This window comes from Centroberyx affinis, unplaced genomic scaffold (assembly GCF_046629955.1).
Source record: "Centroberyx affinis isolate AG114_WGS23_722 - 3 ecotype Tasmania unplaced genomic scaffold, CSIRO-AGI_Caff_v1 ptg002263l_1, whole genome shotgun sequence".
NCBI lineage: Eukaryota > Metazoa > Chordata > Actinopteri > Beryciformes > Berycidae > Centroberyx > Centroberyx affinis.
In genome coordinates, this window is record NW_027280551.1 from 25,001 (window position 1) to 50,098 (window position 25,098).

The window sequence follows — 25,098 nt, forward strand, 5'->3', positions numbered from 1 at the left end:
TGCTTTATTTACAAATGTGTTACGGTTTCTGTCCCCCTCTAGTGGTCAGAAAAAAACGCTAAAAAAACGAGTCTATCTAGTCAGTCTATTCCATCGTCATTTGGTAATAATCAGAGCACAGTGAGTCTACAGCTAGCAGTTAGCTTTACCACCCATTTTTCAATACATTAGCTAACCAGCTATGAAAACATAAATATTAGGGGTGGCCCCAAAATTCGATGGCTTGATGCATCGATAAAAAATACCCTATATCGACTACATTACTGACAGTAGATGCATCACTGAAGGACAAATGCACAACCACTGCAGAAGTATTCCTTTCCAATACCATGCACCTCTCCCTTTAAGACCAGCACTCAGCTGATGTACACAAGCAAGTCAGTTTTCTTCTGATGGAAGACAACTGGAGGGAATACATGCCATAGCAACAATGCTGCAGTGCTTCAAAGAGCAGTATCCAACACCACCTGCATCTGTTCAAAAACCCCTTTGAAAAAGCCCAGGAACCTTGACTCAATGGGGGAGTGCATCAGCCATTATTATACTCACAGCACCAGTTGAAATTGTATCTTGCAGTTTGATAATGTTCATCTTGTCTGCTCATGGAGGAAGGAGTAGGGATAAGTTATCTATATCTTCATAATCAACATGATTAATTTGAACATTCAACAGTAAATGAAGAGCAGTTGTCTTAGTAAACAGTTAATAGTTAAGAACTTTTTAACATGTTTTTGGGGATTAATACAAATGGCACATCAACATGTATGATAGTATGATAAAAATAAAATATTTTTCTGAAGATGTTCCACATGTATTTATCCAAAACAAAGTGTGTCACAAGGTGTGAAGTTGAAAGTAGTCAAAGTTTGTTCATCTGCGTCCTATACCTGTAGTAAGCTGTCAATCTTGCTCATGTCTGCTATAGCAGTGGTTCTCAATGTGGGGTCCGGCGGACCACCGTAGGTCCTTCAGGGGGTTCCAGGGGGTCCACAGAAAATTGATGTGTTAAATTTCACTAATTTCACACAAATTACTTAATTTACAATAAGTTACAATTGGAGAATGTAGAAGAAAAGACCATTTTGGCCATAGTTTCAGTTATCTCTCTACCTACAATACAGATAGTGACGGAATTCTGGACAAAATCATATCTAACAATAAAAAATATTCCCAGATTTTGGTCCGAGAGACAAAATGTCATCAAATGGGGGTCCATGGCCCTAATGTGGACTAAATTAGGGGTCCTCAATATGAAAAAGGTTGAGAATCACTGTGCTATAATTTTCTCTTCTGGTACCACAAGAGGTGTGAACTGACAATGATCTGAGTTTATTGACCTGTGTCACTAGCACCTTCTATTTGTAAGAAATTCACTCTTTCTCTCCCTTTAAAAGTCACATATTTTTGACAATCAAATCATGTGGCACATCTTAAAAACAATATTGATAGCAAATCTTTAATTACAATAAAAATATTTGTCATTTTTTTGAAGATGTGCCACCTGTGTTAATCCCCAAATGTGTGCCCTCAACCTTGGAATAGACTCTACTGAGAGGGACCCAGATGAGCAGCTTGCATTGCCTGATATCAGACAGAATTGTCAACTCGTTCCACTCCATCTCCATCTTCAGTCTGACATTGCCTCCACTCTAACCGATTTCCGTGGGGGAGGGGGATTTGATTTTCCCTAACCAATCACTAGAGACCGACGTATCCGCCTGAATCTAACGTCATTTTAAGTCGATGCTGATGCGTAGCCATGACAACACCAGAGACGGTTCAGAAGGTATAGAGCATCTTTGACAACACAGTGCAAAGTAAAAACAAAGTACGACGACTTTTAATGGATTTAGAACAGCATCGATAGCAGCGTCTATCTTGTCTATAGCGGTCGCCATTGTTTTTATTACTCCTCCTTGGTTCGGGCGCACAGCTTGACAACGCTTGACAACAGCTTGACAACGGCGTTAGTCCCGCCCATGGCGCTGATTGGCTAATCGTTAGTCCCCCCCCGGCACTCATTGGACCGATCATTTTTCAACCGAGAAACCGCTGTTTCATGTCACGATGCCAGACCAGAATCAACTCGGTGGAGTGGGCGGATTCAAAAGTCTGGACCCAGGCAACAGCTTGCATGCTCTCAGGCCTGCACAGGACATCCCCAGTTGCACCTGCAGGTAGTGGCCATGTGGCCCATGTGGCTGTAGTTTGGGTGCCCCCCTCCACCATCTTTACGTCAAAGTTTTATTTTTTACCACTGAAGAGGTCTTTTCCAAGGATTTGGAACACATCAGTGCACTGCCGACTGTTGTTTGGCTCTTCGTCTAATGAGCAACGCTCATTAGACGTTAATGCTTAATAAGCATATGTTAATGCTTAATAAGCATTAACTAACCCTTAATTAACAGTTAACTAATGTGTAATTTACTAATGGTGTAAATTGATTAAATTCATGTCCATGCTATTTGGACCCATATCTCACTAATGGTGCATTATATTGTATTGAAATTTGTCACGAGAATTGTTCAGGCAATTATGCAGATTTGTATGAAGTTTGCACTTTCTGTGATTATTATTAATAAATTAATTAATTAATTTTTGTACTGATACTTTTTTTTTTATTATTACTGTTTTTCCCTTTAGGCTCAATTTCCTGTGAGATGGTCAATGCTAGAGCCATGAAACTTTGCACCATGGTCTAGTATGGCTTCAATTAGACCTACAAGCTATATGACCCCCATTGGCCTGATGGTGGCACTATAATTAAAGGTCAAAAACAAAAAGTTGAAAGGGCTGTATCTCCCACACCGTTTGTCCGATTTACATGAAATGTGGTACACATGTCCATCTAACCGTACTCTACAAATTTGCCATAGGGACTCTTGAGGGTTGCCTGGAAAATTTTTGAGATATTTTGAATTATTTGAAAAACACATTTTTAACATTTCCTCCAACACCGATTACCACCAAAATTGGTCAGTAGCATCTATGGACCAAGCTCTTCAAATTCTGTTTATAGATTGTTGATATCTACTGTGGTTTTGAAGATATTGACTCTTAAAGTTGTGAAGGAGGCGTGGCCTATAAGCTAAATTGTTATAATTTTGTGATAGATGGTCCAATCATCATGACAACTTGGACAACATGTTCACATATAATGAATGGACATGTGTGCAAAGCCATTCAAATTTTGACCAATAGGGGACGCCACAAAGGCCAGAAAACTGTATTTCCTAATCCAATTGGTGAAATTACACAAAATTCGGTACACATGCTCTAGGACCAAGTCTTAGTCAAAATCTGAAGTTTGGTCATCATTAGTGAAAGTGGGCGTGGTCTATGACATTTTGGCTTATGACTCAAACAGAATTTCACCAATCACTATGAAACTCGGTAATCATGTTCCAACCCTTATGTGGAACATGCACACCAGTTTCCATACAGATCCGACCAGATTTTACCCAACAGCAGCATTTTGAGTTTACAGGTAAACACAGTAAAGCCAATACAAAGTTGGATATTGACACCTTTTAACTTGCTATTACATTGTTCAGTATTAGAACATGATAGCTTGGGGCCTGATGGCTCAACAGCCTAATATGACAAAACTGACAGTAATCTTAATGCAAAATTCCACCTTTCAGCTCTGGCTGGCAGCGGCTGCTGTACTGGCGTGAACCCAGCTATCGCTGCTAGCAGCTATATTTAATTAGTTAAATTTATTATTGAGTGTTAAAAAAATAGTTAAGGTACATACCCTTTATTATTGGGGAGACAATCCCTAGATGATTATATCCATTCATTTTGGAGTGTTTAGGAGTAATAATATAGGCCTAATTAACTTTAGATTAGCCCAGAAGGAAAACATTTATTATTTGGTGAAATAAAAATAGTTGGGACATAGCCTACAACCAATAAAATTGGGAAGATTAACCCTGGAGTCTTACTGTGTGATTATTGAATGGCTTTTTATTACATTTGACTTAATGGGGACTTTTTGACTTTCATTTAAGGTGCCGATTCACTCGTGGCAATTCTGCACTTCCCCCACAAGGACATCAATTTCCTCTTGGGCGGCGATTTGTTCATCAAAAAAAATGTCAGTGGCCACGATGCACTGCATTTTAGGGAAGGAAAAGAGATGTGATTGGTCATGACTGACGCCAGCCCCTTCCACACCTATTGATGATATACTCCCAGTAACTGCGCCGCAGGTGCAAATCTACCTACTTCACCCATCGGCACACAATTTACTTGAATTTCCAGCTCAATAAACTTAAGAAGTAACTTAATAAGTAAGTGAAGTGAATAAAGTCGAGTAATGCTATGTCCACATCGGTAAAAAATGCTTTCTCTAACTTCATCGTCTCCTTTCATCCATGAGGTTTCTCCACTCAACGTGATCAGGTTTTCGTTTCTTTGCTCTCCAAAACTCAGTTGCGTCTTCGACCAACAAGGTTATTGAGTGAGCATGGAGGCAAAAAAAAAAAAAGTCCCTCAGTTCTCCACAAAATATTGTAGGCTGCTATAGCCCTGTCCCAGACCCACAGCTCTGGGTTAGATCCAGTTAGTTGTCACTTGATTTGTTGCCCCCCCCACCACCACCACCACCACATAGCCTGCTCTACAAGCTCTCTCTCTCTCTCTCTCTCTCTCTCTCTCCCTTTCTTCACATGTAGTTTCTGCTGTAATTTATTTTGGTTGCGAAAGAGTCCGTGATTTTAATATGTTGGAAATGACAAACCTCATGGATATTGATATAACTACCAATAAAAAAAAACAGTAATAGCCTATTGCCATTGTAAAGTGGCTGTGACAACATAAGACAAACCAAAAGAGGTGTTTTTCCAAGTCATTTGAAATGTGCACGAAACGCCAATTTCCAGGCTGGTTTGAGCTCCGGACAGACAGCGGACTCCTCCTCTCGCTGTAGCCGGTGGAAGTCGGCAGGCAGGCCGGCCGTCAACTCAGCTCCGACCCGGCCCTGACATTTTGCCCCGGTGCTCACATGGCCTACATTCATTCATGTTCAGTAAACATTATGAATCAATCTAAAAAAGCTAAATTATTAGCCTGCATATATTTATTTTGAAATAGTGGCCATATTATCTTGTAATCCTTGTGTTATAATGTCAAATGTCGGCTCTGTATCTATCACTGGGCTGATTACCACTGTTCACACACAGCGACGCATTCAGGGTCATTTTACCAGTCAAAATATTAGTTTTGTACTTTTTTCATAAAGCTTAACCCGCAATTGGCAGTTTCAAGGCCCACTAATAGTATTATTATTATTATTATTGCAACAACAACTAACAACTAGACTTACTTATAAGAACTGACATCTATTTCATATGACTAGTAGAAGCATCATTTGGCTTGTTTTATAATAATTATCGACGTTTCAGCGAGCAACAGATCAATCTGGAACATGTGAAATAATTATTCTTTATTATTAGTGTGTGCTGCACTGTTCTCTCACCTCTGTCAATATGTTTTTCTGTGCAGTCTCACGTATTTCAGCCTTTGGATTAAGAGTGTTGTATTTTGTAGAATTTGACGAGCGATGTTTGAATCGACAACAGAGTAGACTACTACAGCTACTGCAAATGTCGCATAAATCATACTGTCTAACCATAGGTTTCACTAGTAGTAGTCTCAAAATATTTTACTATGTTGTAGCGTTGAGCTGAGATTATCTCTTAGTTATCGCTTAATTTTTGTTTTAGCTATTGACTAATAGAAAATAAAAATATATAGCCTACAATAATGTTTAATAGAAAATATTATATGTAACGTATATAGTAGCCTATATATATAAATATATACAATTGCTATGAATTTGTATTTGTTATACTATATAATCGAATAAATCAGGCATATATTAATTTATGTGAAATATTAAATCATACATATTCTTTTCATTTCAATTAAGCCAAAAAAAAAAAATAGGCTAAATATATATTTTTCAGATGATACATATTGATCTATTTATGTAGGCTATTGAAAGACCAGAGGTCATTATATAGCCTATGTAAAATAAATCATCATATAAAACTTGTGTGTGCGTTTGGTTTGATATGACAACTATAACTACAGCAAAAATATATAAAAAATAGATTCTTGACTGTGCAGACTAGCAATAGCAGGCTGCATTAAAGAAAGAAATGAAAGAAATGTGTTGTATCAGAGCGAAATCTTTGTTCATGGTGTGTCTGTATATGTATGTGTCTGTGTGTCTGTAGCGTGTCACCTGAGACTATGTGGGCCAGTGGTTCCTCCACTCTGTTAGCCCAGGATGGCACACAGTCCTATGGGAGCCACCAGACACACTCCCATGGCCCTCCACCCAGTTTATACAAGGGCTTCTCAAATGTTTTCATGTCACAGGACCCCAAAATAGACCCATTTCTAGTGAATCAAATTATAGTGAAATGAAACTGGAACCCACTCAAGAACTCTTGGAGCCCCCTCTAGGACTCCTGCAACTCCCTCAAGGACCCCTGGATCTCTCCAGACCCCCGTTACAGAAACTATACGTCTCCAAAGCATGACTGAATTCAGTATAAAAGCACAGGCCTATAAAAACACATATTAAATTTGACATTTGGTGAAGCGATACAGGTCAACGAATTCAACATGACAGAAGATGGAATTCATAAATATAGCAAATATATGAAAAAGTCAACATTTTGAGGATAGGCTTGAGCTGAGATGGGGACCGGTGAGCTGGAGCCTAATCAATATGGAGAACAAAGTGGACTAGCATGAAGGTAAACACCAGGAAAAACCTGCTGCTAATCATAATTAATGGTGAAATTACCTCCAAATGCTGCCTGTGTATCCTGGCCTTGTGCACACTTAAATGCATTAGCTAATGTATGCATCTATGACAATTTCGCATGTTCCAAAATCAAACTCAAAAGCAGAGAGGAAAAATATTGCCCATGCTGAGGTTGTTTTTCTATGAGAAATGTGGGTTAATTTGGTCAGGTTGTGCCTCATTATCCTGAGATGGAAACCACACCAAAAACTAATAATATGATATTTACATTGAAATAGTGTAAAATGTAAAATACACCTTATATAGTATGGGCCTAAAGCATCTCATTCCACTCATGACCTTATAATCGTTTGTGTGTGTGTGTGTGTGTGTGCGCGCGTGCACAGGCCTACTTAGCAGGCCCATTGACATTAAGGACAAGTAAACAGACCTTGTAGAGGGAGGGAGGGAGGGTTTGAAGCGGGGTAGAGGGCTGGGTTTGGGGCCGTCGCTATTGGCGGATGGAGGTCGTGACGTCACAGCTCCCTCCCCCGGTAGTAGTAGCCGAGATCAAGCTCTCTCTCTCTCTCTCTCTCCCTCTCTCTCTCTCTCTCTCTCTCTGTGTGTATACAGGCGTGCTGGCTTTACCATAGCTCAGTATGAACTGCAGTGTTGATCCAGTGCCTGCCCAGACCTGGTCCTGCCTTGCCAAACGGTTTTGAGTCTGTCGCCTGCTAACACACACACACAGAGAGAGGAAGATGAGAAAAAGTTGGACTACAGGAGAGTGGGAATAAGCGCGGTGACTCTCTGACAGAAGAAGAAGAAGAAGAAGAACATCTGAGAGGAAGAGGGGGTTGTGAGGAAGCAGCTGCGGGCCTGCTGGGGCCTCTGACTAGTTTAGTATAGGATACTGGTTCACACAGTGGGACTAACCGGGTCCCGGGTTGTTTCTCTCGGTGCCGTTAACAAGGCGCCGATGAGGACATTTTTCACCATGCAGACATCTGGACTGGACCGTTGACCTGCAAAGGCAAGCCCACTGCTACAGCATCCCTACGCGTGCGTGTGTGTGTGTGTGTGTGTGTGTGTGTGTGTGTGTGTGTGTGTGTGTGTGCGTGTGCGTGCGTGCGTGCGTGTGTGTGTGTGTGTGTGTGTGTATGTGTGTGTCACTATGAGTCTGGTCTCGGGCTTCCCTCACCACCCGGTCATGCACCACCACGAGAGCCACTATTCCTTGCACGCGGCGGCGGGTCGGTGTCACGAGGACACCGGGGCTCCGCCGTACTTCACCAGCTGGCTGATCAGCCACGCGGATATGTCCCCCACCGAGTACGGCCTCGCGCCCGGCTACAGCCCCGAGTACCATGGCAACAGCGGCGGCTCGAGCGGCGGCCTGGACCCCCACCACCATCCCCACCATCACCACTACGGAGCCGGCGGGATGGTCCCGGGGGCCGGGATCGCGGTGAGCGGCGCCCCGGTAGGCATGCACCACCACCACCACGCGCACACCCGGCCCGTGAAGCGGAGACCCACGGCCAACCGTAAGGAGAGGCGGCGGACTCAGAGCATCAACTCGGCCTTTGCGGAGTTGCGGGAGTGCATCCCCAACGTCCCGGCGGACACTAAGCTGTCCAAGATCAAGACGCTACGGCTGGCCACCAGCTACATCTCCTACCTGATGGACATCCTGGACAAGGACGGGCAGCACGGGGACACGCAGGCCTTCAAGGCCGAGCTGAAGAAGACGGAGGCCCGGGAGGAGCGGAGGAAGAGGGAGGCGGTAAGAGCGCTTTATGGTGCTATATCTGACACGCTGACAAAAAAAAAAAAAAAAAAAAGATATAGCCTATCTGGCACGCTCAAAATACGTGATATCTGACTCACTCGCACAACAGCTGATAAGGCCTGTAGGTTATCTCTCAAAACAAAGTGATGGGGGGGGTAAACCCAGCGGCGAGCCCCGTTCTCTCTCGTGTGGAGAAATCGTTCAAAGGTCTGGTAGGCGAGTTTAATGTTGCCTTGCTTATCGGCGAAGCACACACACACACACACACACATACTTAAAATATTGCCTGTATTCAAGACGCTTTCTGGAACATAGGAGCCAGTCTTCAAGTCGGCATACTCAAATTCACCAAGCAGCACAGGCCAAAGAGGAGAGGAGGAAGAGAGGAGCAGCAAAACAAGAGGCTACTACTTTACTTCTTCTGTGATGAACTGATAAACAGGGATGTAGTGGAGGCTAAACCAACTTCAACTCACTTTACCCACCTTTTTATTTAGAATAAAATAGAATAGAATAGCTTAACTCTTGGCATGAATATCCATGGCTTAAATTCACTGTAGGCCTATAGCCCATACAGTAGCTACCACGCAGCAATCCACATGAGAATATGGAATATGGAGGAGAAAAAAGCATAGATTATTGCTTTTCTGAAAATATAGCCTAATTGATTTTTGTTTCTATTTGTGGTTGTTTGCCCAATAATAGGCTAATTAGCCTATACGGACTGGAGGTCATAGTTGACCAGCCTTTCAATTTAAAACTAGCCCACATTACGCCCAGTGGTGATAAAATACGGCCGAAGGCAGAGGGGATGGAGGAGGAATAGAGAAACAGTAGAATAACATTCACATTTATTGATTAAATGAGCCATAAGTGCCGCTCTCTCGCGTATAGGCATAAGGGAGAGAAAATAACGCCAAACTCCATTCATAAATCTGGCAATTTAATGTTACCTTGCTTATCGGCAAACTTAGGCCTATACAATTTATAAAATATGACTCAACATTTTTCAATTTGACATACATATAGCCCGGGCTATTCTACAAAGCAGAACTTTATTTCAATAGTGTAAACTTTCTGGTTTTTGAATTCATTCGCCTAGGGTTCCCACGATTTTCTTCCATCAGACTACACTGAGCTGGGCGGTAGCGGTGCAGTGTGAACAAATTCCCAAAGAAAAAAAAAAAATCCATACTGAATCTAAGTGCTCTTTAGTGGATTATTTCTATGCCGAATTTACCAGAAGATTCTGGGTAATTTATTAAATTGATGAGCAAGACAGCATTAAATCGCCACGTTTTTTTTTAAAAGGAGACTGGTCCTCTCCACAAAAAAAGGAACGTATCGGCTCTAGGATAAGCCAATGAAAAATAATGCTAAAATCCCTCCATAAAGGCTCAGACCAGATGAGAGCAGAAAACATCACTGAAATGATGTTAGAATGGTGTAAAACAGTCGCATCGACACTTTCTGTGGTAGCCGATATAACGAAATCTTTTTTTTTACAATATGATAGGCTACCGAAAAAATAAAGGAGAGGATAGTCAAGGAGTTTAGGCCTATGATTACTAGCTATCCCTGTATTTTGACTGAGATTCATATACTAGCCACGAATATATAAGGATATAACTTTCAGCATTCAAAATATAAAACAGTCTCTGGTTTCTGTATTTTTATTTATTTATTTTTTTTTACTTTTGACTATTAGGCTATGGTGGTGTGCGATAGGCCGTTAAAAACATTAGGTCTAACAATACATAGATATTATAACATATACATAGGCTACATTTATGATCTACACACTGTCAACTTAAATTATCATTGTCCAGTAAAATTTCTGAAATAACTAGGGAATAACAAATAGCCCAACACTCATAACTATAGGAGCATTAAAGTAAACATTAGTTATGATGGTAGGCTGTCAGATAGGCTTACATGCAGCCTACAAAACTAACTCCAAAAAGATTACATGGCCATTATTTTCTCTCCTTAACTGATTGATGTGGCTAATAGAGCCGGTGCCCAGGTACACCCAGTGAAACACAGACTGGGGCTGGGTGAAATACAGAGAAAATACCCAGAGAGAAGAAAGAAAAAAAAAAAAAAAAAAAAAAAAGCGAAATATTTCATGTGCTGGAATGCCTGACACATATAAGCAAATGGCTGGTACGCCTAAAGCAGAGAGATAGTAAATAAGCTTTATTTGGGGGGAGGCATTTAAAGAAGGAAAAAAAAAAACGAATGAAAGACAGAAAGATATATTTTCCAATTCTTTATCATAATGGACAGATTTGCTTTCACCAACAACAACAGCATTTCAGTGGTCACCAACAGGATGTTAATGGCCAAAAAGCTTATTTTAGATAGATAGATAGATAGATAGATAGATAGATAGATAGATAGATAGATGGAGTACTTTATTTATCCCCAAAGGGAAATTACAGTGTTGCAGCAGCAATTCACATAAATGACAAAAAAAAACCACACATAATGAGGTAGGAAAAAAGTCAGAACACGGAATTACAAAATATATATACACAAAAACTACACTACAACTACTATAAACTATACAACTACAACTACTATATACTATAGGCTACAACTACTATACTACACTACACTACAACTATTATACAGGCACTAAGTCAAAATGATAAAGTCTATTATCCAACACCAATGACTGTTTACATGGTGATATCATCCAGAGGGACTTAGAGTCAGAAGTGTGTATTGGTGGCTGCCATCCTCAGATGGCTGGGGTCAGCCATATAGACCCACTACTATTATTACCAGCAACACTAGCCCCCCACTATATTATCTACATAGTTTTGGTCCCAGCTCTGCTTATATTGCCCATATCCGTTGGCTCCAGCTTCACAAGGCTCCTACACATTGTTCTGGATTTACTATTAAGCACAAACCAGGAGCTTTAAACTCACCAAAACTCACCAGCTCACCCTTTTTATTTACAGGACTTGTAGACTTTTAGACTTTAGCATGAATGCATATGATGTTAATTCATAGTATATATCATCATAATTAGTAGTATGAAAATGCTGCAAGTTATATAAGGGGAAAAAGCATAAATGAATGGGTTTTTTTTGTTTTTTTTCACTGACTGGAGCTCATAGTGGGCCCTCCTTTTACTTACCACTACTAAGCCATGCACAGTCCATGTGTTAGTACCAGTATGTACCAGGACTATGGTCAGGCCTATGCTGCTATTTTGTCCTCCTGTGATGTTTCTGCATGCTTTAACAAGACTACCAGTTTGTTGTTTTGCCTCCCAGTCGTCTCATGTACTGAAAGCCATAGTGGAGTCCACCAAATAAAGGCTGCAGAACCTAAAGCCACTGTCTCGCAGCGTATTAAACAGCAGTGAAAAATATGAAGTTTTTTTTTATCTTCATCTTAAAGCTAAACAGCGCTAGCATGTAAACCATGCTTTAGTCCAACAGAGAAATAACATGCAGACACAAATAATAAATGAGCACATAGAATAGAATAGAATAGAATAGAATAGTTATTTCCTGTCTGTAGCCTAACTAACTCGCTGCCTATAGGGAGTATGGAGAATAGAATAGAATAGAATAGAATAGAAAAGAATAGAATAGAATAGAATAGAATAGTTATTTCCTGTCTGTAGCCTAACCCACTGCCTATAGGAAGTATGTGGAATAGAATAAAATAGAATAGAATAGAATAGAATAGAATAGAATAGAATAGAATAGAATAAAATAGAATAGAATAGAATAGTTATTTCCTGTCTGTAGCCTAACTCGCTGCCTATAGGGAGTATGGAGAATAGAATAGAACAGAATAGAATAGTTATTTCCTGTCTGTAGCCTAACCCACTGCCTATAGGAAGTATGGGGAATAGAATAGAATAGTTATTTCCTGTCTGTAGCCTAAACCACTGCCTATGGGAAGTATGGGAATAGAATAGAATAGAATAGAATAGTTATTTCCTGTCTGTAGCCGAACTAACTCGCTGCCTATAGGGATCATGGAGTTTAATTGAAGCCAGAAAGCCATTTTCCCCCACGTTTCAACCTAAAATCACTAGTTAATAGGAGGATATAGTCCTGTTAATAACTCATGTCAACTCTTTCATAAAGCTACAGCTCTGGATTAAAATACACACTCACCATTTTTAGCTTAGGCACACTGTCTACTATAGGTGCTATAGTAGGCCCACTACAGTATATACACTATAGTATAACACAGATACACTAGGTGCACTATAATAGTAGTAGTAGTAGTATAGTTTACTATAGTAAACACTATAGTAACTACATACACTATTACATAAATACACTATAGTTTTACATAAATACACAATAGAATAGCATACATACACTATAGTATTATATATAGGCTGCTACAACTTTCCATATGCATTGCACTATAGTATAACATGCATACTATAATATTCCATATAGTATAACATAGGCCTAGTATTTAACATGATGGTGTTGTTCCATCCACTGTTCGATGTGGATTTTCTTGTCACCTATTTTAACTGAGGCTGGTTCCAGGTCTGTTTGATGTGGATTTTATTCGTCACCTATATGAACCATATAGTTTGTTGTGCTGCACTGATCAGCAGGTTGCGCAACATTCTACTTCAGGAAGCGCAGACAAGCCTTACGCAGGCAGGGACAAGGTGCTGCCTGGTTTTAGATCCATGTCAGAGACGATCAAATCTGCGTTATGTAGCCTATTTTAAAGAGGATACTTTCCCCTTTTCGTCCCATGCAGGTTTTGATGATCTGGAACTGATTCTAAATGTTATAGGCTATATTATAGAAAATCGTCTTCTTGAATTATTCATGAGATGAGCAGGGAGACAGCAGGACTCAGCAGAGTTGTAAAATTAGTTTCAATTAGGCGGCCTAAATGTCGCCTAATTGACCTGAATTTCTGCTCACTGCTAAATGACCTGCAGGCAAATGGCTGAATTATAGCCGACTTTTTCCCCATCAAGATTTATAGTTAATGTTTCAAAAAAAATGATACTAACCCTGCTTTTATTTCTGTTGGCTGTGTCGTTCTGTGCTCGGTGGCATTTTGGTAAAGGCCTACAACAGCAAGTGATGTATGATGACGTTTAGAAATGTGCAGGATAGGCTGGATTTGCAGTAGTTTTACAGTAGTTGCTTCATCATGTGATGCTTTTAGCAGACTGACAGGGACAGTCAGACTCTAGGAAAGACATTGGCAGTGGTTTTACTGTCGGTGATGTGTGGGCTGTGGACTAAGAGAGCCTGAACCTCTGTAATGACAAATGACTGGAATTGGAAACTGATGTCACGTATAGACTGCGGGAGTTTGCTGAAATCTATAAAATATGTGTACAAATAGTAAAAAAAAAAAAAAAAAAAAAAAAAAAAACCATCCTATAGGGTTTTCGTGAATATTGTAGGTCTAAAAAAAAAAATATATAAAATCGATAGGTTTGTTGAAATGCTTTAGTCGATGTGGCGCTCATACGGCATTATAAAGCATCTTAAATACATTATAATTACATTGTGAGTGCATGATAATTATTATAATCGGAGCATAATATAATAAACACAGGCTGAAAAAAAATGTAGCGGGTTGAATACTTCATGGGGCGACTGTATAATTAATGACATTCAATTGAATGCAATTTCTAAATGTTTGTCTGATGATTATATTGCAAGAAAAGATTATCTATGCCTCTAATGGGATTATAATCTGACGGTAACTCATAACGATGCGCTTCAGGTGAAGTGTTATTATATAGCATATTCTAATATTTAGGCCCAGGACGCTTTCTACTGTTAAATTGGAACGATATCAATAATCTCCGGTGTGTGTTAGTAAAATCAATTTCGTGTGGTTCATATATACACACACAAACATACATACATACATACGTATATATATGGACTATATATAGGCCTATATATAGTACTGTTCAAAAGTCTTAGGCACCCTAGATTTTTTATATAAATTTCTTAGAAGTCTTAGATGTGTATTTGTTTTCTGCATTAGTGTGTCAGTAGACTGCTGTTTATTGTAAATTTTTGATATTCAGAAAATTTTCATTTCTTTAGTTTTGTTTTGAAAGCATCTTCGCTTTATGGATTTCTTTGACATATACCTAAGACTTTTGCACAGTACTATATGTATAGATATATAGATAGATATATATATAGCTCCATGTGTGTCATTATTATTATTACTACTACAATCGATGTCCTGCAGAAACCTTATAACATCAACTTTTCAGAAACAGAGAAAACGGGTTGGTATATAACTTTTTTTCTTTTTGTCTTTTATATTAGGCCCCTACTAGCCTATGATATTGCCTACCTTTTACCATTTTTTGCTACCATTATTTTTTTTTTGTTCTCAAGTCTGAAGAAACTCACATCATCTCAGTGAGACTACCTGAGAAAATAAAGAGCAAATGAAGAATAGAAATGAAAAATAGAAAAATATTCGCGGCCTGCAGCCAAAACTGGCAACGCTGCTTTAGGCTGTAGGTTAGATGGGAGAATGCTGGGGGAAATAGAATAGAATAGGATACAACTGAATACAATACCATACAATGCAACACAATAAAATACAGTGAAATCTGGACACCAGCTTGTGGTCTGAATAGACTTCTATATTATTATCCAGATTTAAAGTGATAAAAGCAGGTTTCTGACACGCTACATTTTCTGTAATTAGGATCCGGAGTGAACAACTGCAATATTTTCACCTGTCGAATCGATTTCAAATCAATGAATCCGCGGATATCTTCGTTATAATTATCTCAGATTTCATTTACGCCAATGAAAATCGATCTTTATTGTCAGGCGTAGCCCCGATACGTTACGTTTTCTCCTCTAACGACAGCAAGTCACCCCGAATTCTATGAAAAAAAAAAATATCTGGCAGTTTAATGTTGCCTTTCTTGTCGGCAAACCTCGGCTGCATGCCCGGTGGAACACGAAGAAACAGCTTTTCCAAATCGCTGAGGTCTCCTGATAAATTCGGCATATAAATGATCCACCAAGCAGCACTTTACTTAGGCAAAATATATATATATATTTTTTTTTTTTAAACGTTTCATTTTTTTTCTGCTCGGTGGATTAGCCATAGTAGATCCTACCGATTCAGAAAAAGGTGTTAAATCATCTTTTACGATGGAACCAGGCTATGTTTGCGATAGGCTAAGCAAGGCAGCATTAAATTGTCAGATTTCTGAGTGCAGCTTGAGGTGACGGTTCTATCTACAGGTCTCCAAGAGGAAAAACCACGTATCGGCACTAGTTAAGATCCTGAGGAGCCTATCCTGTCCTGGCAGCTGGTAAATTACCTAGGATAGCCCAGTAATTATGGCTGTTGTACCTACAGTAGAGCAAAGTGCTGGACCAGTCCATTGAATATTTACTTTATTTTATTTCATTTCATTTTATTTACGCCTTTTCGTTTATTTGATAGGGACAATGCACATGAACACAGTGCCACTTCAACTGGTTGCAAACAAGTTGATGCAACTGATGTTCTGCATAGTTTCCAACTTTTTCTTAGATTTATGTATATCAATAATAGGCTAAGAATTAGAATTTGAAAAGAATACTACTAGGCTATAAAGTGAAATATATATCAGTCTAAATCATTGTCTCTGTGTTGCCCGTAATCTGGTTATTATTAGCCTATATAGGCCTAATTAGAATATAGTTAGGCTACTATTGTCTTTCAGTGCGTGGCCCATTATGTTAAGCTTACTTTGCTCAGTCACACCATCTTAAAGCGGATTTAACTATCAGCCTTTCTCCAGACATCTACTTCATACAGTTTAGGTGACTTAACATATTTAAGTCAAATACCGTACCCGAGTCTAAATCAGTCCTAATCTGATCTGGTAGTTTTAAGATCAAGCAAAAATCACCACAGCTATATTTGGAAACCAAGTGTAATATAATATAGGCCTATATATAATATAACAACAACAATAATAATAATAATAATAATAACAATAATCATCATCATAATTAGAATCATAAACATAATACGTTGACAGTCACCAGTCAGAAATTGGATAGTTTTGAAGGCGAATGATATTAGATGCACGGACTTTGCCCTGTACCTCTGTGAGATAGAGGCATTGTTTTTTGCTGTGTAATGGTTTTTTTTTTTCCATCCAGCCCCCCAGGCAGCCTCCTGTCCTGTGGTTGACAATAAGTCGACTAGTTCAGTGTGTGACTGATCTGTTCAGATGCCTGTGTCGCCATAGGAAAGCTTTGATTTCTACCTGCTGTGTCCATCACGGCGCTTCTGTCTAGAGAAACACATAAAGCCTTGGCAGCTCCGACGGCGTCTCATCTGGAAATCCGACCAACAGTTGGACATTTTGTTCAGGAACAATTTGTTCATCTTGTTATGTTATTGATGTTGTTCCAGTTGTCAGTTGCCATATTTAGTGTTGCAATATTTTACACCTTATTAATGATAGCAACGACGACAGGAACAGCAACAACAACACTAATAATTTATGTACCTTTGCGTACAAATTCCAGTGTTGTTTACATATGTATAGCCTACTATATATATATGTAGGCTATATATAGGCCTACAGTACTGTGCAAAAGTCTTAGGCACCCTAGATTTTTTTATATAGCCTACATTTCTTAGAAGTCTTAGATGTGTATTTGTTTTCTGCATTAGTGTGTCAGTAGACTGCTGTTTATTGTACATTTTTGATATTCAGAAACTTTTCATTTCATTCGTTTTGAAAGCATCTTCGCTTTATGGATATCTTTGACATATGCCTAAGACTTTTGCACAGTACTGTATATAGCCTACTTTTTTTTATATAGGCCTATATATATAGCCTATGCATACGTGTACATACTTGGCCAATAAATCTGATTCTGATTTTGATCTAATAATAACAATAATAATAATGTTATTATTACTAGCCTACTACTACTGCTGCTACTACTAGCCTACTCACCTAATGACAATAAGAATAAGAATATTAAAAGTGTCTTCTTTCTCCAGGTGGAGGTCCTGAAGACGACGTCATCTTCTTCTTCGTCATCATCATCTTCATCATCAGTTGGCGATAAGAAGACTAAAGGACGGACAGGATGGCCTCAACATGTCTGGGCCCTGGAACTCAAACAATAGTTCTCTCTCTCTCTCTCTCTCTCTCTCTTTCCTGGTCAATTGGACTATTTTCTCCCCCATCTCTGTTGTTGTCGGAGAGAATGACGGGACAATAATCCAGTCTGCTGAACTGTATCAAAGTCATCTCTCTGTCTTTAACACCGAACCTTGACTTCCCGAGAGACCGGTGGACGCCGCAGCTCAAGCTCTGGCACGTTCCGTTCGCTTTCGTATGGCGGTAAAATGTGGCAGTTTCATTTTGTGGTCGTGCTTATCGGTAACGGGACATGCCCGGTAGTCCTAGAACATAACTGAAGTTTTCAAATTAGCTCCCGCGCGCTGCACTCTTTGGGTAGCAACTCAAGCGCGCGACGTGCGGCGGTTAATTTGAAATTTTGTGGAAGCCGTTGGCCTCGTTGTCTCACATTGGCACCTGCACAATGATAAGAATAGGTCTCACAGAGCTATAATAATAATAATAATAATAATAATAACTTAAGAGATATTAGGCTACATTCGGCACACCAAGCAGCACTTATAGGCTAAATAAAAATAATCCTTTGTAGTGTGTGTTATTCTCACGTTCTTCTTCCGCCAAAATACACCGCCACCGTGTGAACCAACTGTAAAAGTTGACATTTTATTGAAATATGTGCTGCATGGTGGACGCCGCCGATTCATAAAAGCGCTTAAGTCATATTCTACCAGATGTTAGATGTTGCCGATAAGCAAGGCAGCAATAAAATGCCAGATTTTTCAATAGGCCCGACGTTCTCGCCCATTCAAGAGAGAACGGAACGTATCAGCCAGGGATAGGCGGAACCATGATACTCTCTGTCACTCTCTCTCTCTCTCTCTCTCTCTCTCTTTCTCTCTCTCTCTCACTCTCTCTCTCTCTCTCTCTCTCTCACACACACACACACACACACGGCGTGCTGTCCTGCTCGCCGCTTTATTTAAGGGAATATATTTATGTGCAATGTGGCCGTTAGAAGGACTGAAGACCCAAACAGCCATTCCATTGAAGGACAATGGAGTAACAATTACTGTTGAATATCTTTTATATGACTAAGGTGTATGTGAAGTTTTTTTTTTATCTCTCTCTCTCTCTCTCTCTCTCTCTCTCTCTCTCTCCCTCTCTCTCGCTCTCTCTCTCTCCTTTTGGTTTTACATGTCAGTGACGTCACAGTGATGACGTGGTGTCTTTGTGATGTGCCGTGGTGGGAATCTAAATAATACTAAATAATATGGGATGTAAACAGTGTCATGAATTCAATAAACCACCACACAGTTACGTGTTAACTAATACAAACCAGGCTGATTTATTATTCTCACAGTGACCTCAAGGCGGTTAAAGCCTTCTCTTGCACAGTCATTTAGGTTTGAGAATTATTGAAAAGTAATGAGGTTAAATATATACAATAAAGAGTTCAATTACATATGGTGAAATTAGCATGTCCTCCGTCAGCCTTGGTAAGGGCATTACTTTAGGAAAAATACACTTTTCAGTGTTAAAATGTTTTATGCAACAGTGAATATGGCTCCTTAGGAATTCAAAACGAAATAAAGAATTAAATAGATAATAATCAAAGACCATGGTGAAAATATCTGTTGATAAAATGTTGATAAAAAGTCAGGGATGTAGTGTAGGGTTATGGTTAGGCTGACATAGGTATACAATATAACAAGGGCTTGGAGCCAAAGGGCCGTAAGTGCATTCTAGTAGATTTAGAGCCAAAACAAATTTTGATCAAACTTGGATCAGCTGCCGTTACCACATACTAAGCACAATATTTTAACTTTTTGTGTTATCAGATTGAGCATTACAATAAAAACAATACTGCTACAGTTTAAGTTGAATTATATTTGTTAACTTTTTTAAAAATGGCAAAAGAGTGAATTACGCCTTTTTGGCACAAACATTGTCCCAATACAGCCATGCAGAATATGGGCGTATGTAAGTAAACAATTGTAAAACACATTCATTTTAATACAAATCTAGCAATTACACTTCAATCAACACTGAAATATAAAACAAGATCAGAATGAATATCTTTATCTTGAAGTAATGCTCAGCAACTTTCACCAAGGCCTACAACATTGTAGGCTACATGGAACATATCAAATTGATTGATACATTTTTTCAGTTAAAAACTTTGAATAAACCTTTTTAATAAACCTTTATAGACATACGAAACTACTTTTGATTCTAAACTACTAGTGTTTTTTTCTTTTGCTAGTATAATACATTTTTGTATGTGTCCCAGGACGCATCACTTATTGATGTGTCCTGGGACACATTCAAAGACCTGTAAAACTCCTCATAACACTGAGGGAGAACTTCAGCTACCAGCAGTCTGATTATCAGAGCTCATCTTGACCAGTTCACACTCCTAACATTATAAAATAACATTTTGAATCCATAGGCTTAAGTATTTCATGGGAATATTAACATATTTGCATCCATCTAATATTTACCTAGAATATTAATTAGGATATGAATAGGATACTAAAAATGATGTGATCATGCTGCCATGCTAGCATTACTTACGTCAGCATGCATTTTGAGTTGACCTAAGTGCTGTTAGAATCCTCTACCCACAATGCTTGTTCAGTGTCAAAAGTGGGGTTTTGCTTGGTGTCAAAAGGGCGTAAGTGCAGTTACGCCCTTTTGGCAGCAAACAAAACCCTACTTTTACTGTTACGGCTTTCAGTTTTTGTTTATTTAAAACTTATGGGTCATGATTTCAGTTGTGTCCTTTTGGCACTGAAAAGATCTCACTGAGACCTTTCAATTGATATAATATACTCATATTCACCCTAAATCGCACTTGCGCCCCTTTGGCTCGAAGCCCTCGATAATTTATAGTCTACATCAAATGAAGTAGTATCGAATTGATGTAAGCTGTGTAGTATGTTAAGTCTCATTATAGGATAGGCTCTTTTACAGAAAAAAAAAGGAAAAAAACATTGAAGATTTTTCTGGGAGCCTAATTGGTTTTGGTGGTTGTTTGCCTTATGATAATCACCACAATTTATCGTTTATCGTCTTTCAGTGGGATTATATTGTGATGATATGGTGATTTTGGGATATCAAGACGCACAATTCTGCTGTCTTAACTGATGAGAACAAGCAAATTTTATTTAGAAACTCAGACAAAATGAAGTATGGTAGGAATATTATGTGAAAGTTTCAGTTTAGTTTGACATCACACCAAACATTACCATTCGGTTCAATATGATGCACATTAATTTGATTATTTAACGTGATTTCGCTCACGTTAGCCATATCGTCATATATATCGATATCGAAAAAAATCCTTATGATTATCGTGATATTGATTTCAACCATATCGCCCAGCCCTATCATCATCTACATTCCGTCTGATTACCATGTTCTCTCTGTCTCTCTGCTAACCATATCATGGAAGAAGTGGAAGAACAGGATGACAATTTGTTGCTACAACTTGGAAGCGTTCATGTATTTATCATGTTGGAGCTCATATCTAAGAAGCCAATCATAAATATAACCATTGCTCTGTTTTCGTTATCGGATATCAGAGTCTACAAAAACTCCCACGTCTTACTTGTAATAACGGGAGTATTTGGTTCGGAAGCTCATATTTATGGTAAATTCAACATGACGGGAACGCGGCATTAGTACCATGGAACACCCTAAATCACTGGTAATGCCAGTAATGAAAGAGTATCACTGTGGTATACCTGACACTTCAGCACCAGCCACAGTCTCTATCAGCTGGTCCACATTAAAACCTGGGCTGTTCAGTCTGTGTGGAGGTCTGTTTTTATCAGCAGTCTACCAGACCATTCTAAGTGGATGTCTGTTCTTATAGTCAGTCTACCAGTCCATTCTATGCAGAGGTCTACTCTTATAGCCAGTCTACCGGTCTATGTTAAGGCCTGTTCGTACAGCCAGTCTACCATGTGGAAGTCTGTTCTTATAGTCAGCTTACCAGTCTATCTGAGACTGTCCTCCCCCAAATAACGACCCCATACGTCGTTTGTACAAGCAGCTTATTACGACCTATAGTTACGTTTTGAAGTTAAGCGACCTCTAGCGGTCGTGTAAATAACGGCAATGCGTCCACATCATGTGACTGTCAAGTTTCTCTCTCAAAATTGAAGTACCACGGTGGAAAGTAAGGGCATTGTGGTTGGGGATGGTGGATGGGTGTATATGTTTGCCTTTGATGTCGGTGACCTGGGTTCGATTCCCACCATTTCCAAAGGACATACAACCGTGAGTCACATTTTAATTTTTTTTTTATTTAACCGTGACCAAACCATTTTCCTAACCTTAACCAAGTTGTTTTAGTTGCCTAACCATAACCATAACCCAAGTTGTTTTATTTGCCTAAACTTTACCATAACCATAACCCTAACCTTAACCAGACTTGTTTTACTTGCCTAAATTTAACCATTAACCAACCTTTGGGACTTAATTCAATTTGTGGCGGAGGAACGTTTTCAAATTCGCAGAGGTCATGTTCATTTCATGTATTTTTGTGAGATCACGTTGGAAACGCTTGTTGCCATCTCCTGCCGCCGGTAGGGGCGCTAATTTAGGAAACGCTCCTGTGGGTTGTATTAGAGAGGGTAGGAACAAACAACCTATTTGGTCATATGGTTTGGAGGACTTGTTGGTCTATCTGGATGTCTAAAAAAACTGTTTGGGTAGGAGAGCTTCCTGGACTCAAAATTATGTTTGTTTGAGGTGCTCTTTGGATAGGGATACATGTTGACACAAAAATACAAAAAAAAAATCCAAGGCACTCTCTTTAAACCAATTAAAATGCCTTTATTGTCACGGCATGGTCATATTAACATCAACATGCCATGACAATAAAAGCATTTTAATTGGTTTAAAGAGAGTGCCTTGGAGTTTTTTTTTTGCATTTTTGTGTCTGTCTGGATGTCTGTTCTTCTAGCCAGTCTACAAATCTATTCTATGTGGAGGTCTGTACTTATAGTCAGTCTACCAGTCTATTCTATTTGGAGGTGTATTCTTATAGCCAGTCTACCACTCTATGTGAAGGCCTGTTCTTCTAGTCAGTCTACCAGTCTATCTGGAGGTCTGTTCTTTTAGCCCACTGATTCTCAACCTTTTTCATATCAAGGACCCCTAATTTAGTCCACATTAGAGCCACAGACCCTCATTTTATGAGATTTTGTCTCTCAGACCCAAATCTGAGAATATTTTTATTGTCAGATATGATTTTCTCCAGAATCCTATGACTATCTGTATTGTAGGTAGAGAGATAACAGATAAACTATGATCAGAACAGTCATTCTTCTACATTCTCTAATTGTGTTAACTTCTTATAAATTAAATAATGGTGAAGTTTAACAATTTATCAATATATAATTTGCTGGGGACCCCCTGGAACCCCCTCAAGGACCCCTGGTGGTCCCCGGACCCCACGTTGAGAACCACTGTTCTAGCCAGTCTACAAGTCTATTCTATGTGGAGGTCTGTTCTTATAGTCAGTCTACCAATCTACGTGGAGGTCTGTTCTTATAGTCAGTCTACCAATCTATGTGGAGGTCTGTTCTTTTTTTTTATTTAGTGCAAATAGGTACAGTACAAACAAAGAGTTCAAAGACCAATACAGATACAAAGTAACAGATACAGATACAAAAACAATGATGACAAGATAATGTGTTAGAAGTGTGTTAGAAGTGAATATGGGTGTTGGACAGGGGGCTACATGAGCTTGTTCTGGGGGGATTAAGCTTAAAATTAGAAGAAGGAAAAAGAGGGGGGGGAAATGAAGAAAGTAAGAAAGAGAGAGGAAAAAAGGTGGGGTTATTGTGTGTCAGTGTCTGTGCTTGTATGTGAGATCTCAGGGAAGATAGTCAGGGAGTATGTGTGAGAATGTATGCTATAGTAATGCCATTATCAGTCCTGGTAGGTTGTGATGAATAGTTATAGGAGTAAAATTAAACTAAACCAAACTAAATCATTATTATCATTGGTTAATGATGATAGCAATTGAAATGAACCAGTATTTTATAGGAGATGAATGTAATGATGAATGGAGATACAAATTATTGCAAAAAGACATGATTACTGTAATGATTTTAACAAGAGCTGAACAATTCATTGACAAAAAAAAAATGCATTTCTGCAGCTTCCCAGGCACAGAGGCTGCAATGAATTGCTTAAGAGAGTGAGAGTTTCAACCAAATTGAGAAAAAAATTGAAATAAAAAATAAATAAAATAAATAAAAATAAAGATATGACAATAAATGCAATAAACAATAAATAAATAACTAATAAACCAAATAATAAACAATAAACCAATTACAGTAATTACAGAAAAGGGAGAGGAAATGTGTGTTTATGAACTGCTACTGCAATATACAATATATGTGCTGTAACACATATAATATAGATAATAATATAATATATAATAATATACATAGTAATATAATATATACAGTATAATATAATAATAAAATAATATATATCTATATACAAGAAAAAATGTTTATGGAAGTGTGTGCTGGGTGGTCTATGGCTAGCAAGTGTGTGTGTGAGTGTGTGTGTGTCCATGTGTATGTGCACGTGCATTGTGCCATTAGCTCAATGCAATTTTAAGGGTTTAAGGAGTGATGAGAATATGTTGTTGAATTTTTTTTGTTTGTTTTTTGTGTTCAGCTGAATTTTGTTCCAGTGATATATGTTCCGTTAGGAGATTTAACCATTGTGATGCGGTGAGTTGTTTTAGGGTTTTCCAATGTAATAATAATGTAATGTTTTCTTGGCGATAGTATGTGCCACAAGTAGCAATGTCATATTTTGGGTTGATGAACTATCCAATTCTGACATGTTGAAGGTGGATTTACAGATTTGGGTCCAGAAGTTGGTGTTAGTCTTTATGTTTAAGTCTTTTAACCATGTATTGATTGGAAGTGATATGGTAGAGTCATTGGAGGATAGGAGTTTGTAAAATTTTGAGAGAGGTTTGGTTAAGTTTGCATTTCATTGGATATTTTCTGTGAGTGGAGGGGGATGGGTTGGATATCTTGATTCTTGCCTTAATTGCATTTATTAATTGGAAATACTGTAGATATTGTTCTTTCCCAGTGCCATACTTTTGTACTAGTTCTTGGAAGGTGAGTAGAGTGTTATTTTCAAAGAGCTGGTGGAGGTGTGTAATCCCCTTTTCTTTCCATTTGGCGCCTACTATTGGTGATTTGTTTATCAGGAAGGCTGGGTTGTGTTCTGAGTTAATGCTTATTAAGCATTAACTAACCCTTAACTTAACGTGACCCTTATTGTAAAGTGTTACCGTGTTAAGTTATAAGGCGATGCGCCCAATGATGGATAAGGGTAATGTTGTCCAACGGTTCAAGTCGTTCTCTATTGTTTTTAGAAGTGGGATGA

The 25,098-nt window shown here is 38.8% G+C and overlaps 1 protein-coding gene across 1 annotated transcript; it reads left to right on the forward strand.

Moving 5' to 3' along the window:
- The first annotated feature begins 7,937 nt into the window (after positions 1–7,937).
- hand2 (heart and neural crest derivatives expressed 2) lies at positions 7,938–17,865 on the forward strand. Its single transcript, XM_071532865.1, has 2 exons — positions 7,938–8,549; positions 17,580–17,865. Exons 1-2 carry the CDS (start codon positions 7,938–7,940, stop codon positions 17,706–17,708), a joined length of 741 nt encoding a protein of 246 aa, XP_071388966.1. The 3' UTR covers positions 17,709–17,865.
- Positions 17,866–25,098: the final 7,233 nt, after the last annotated feature.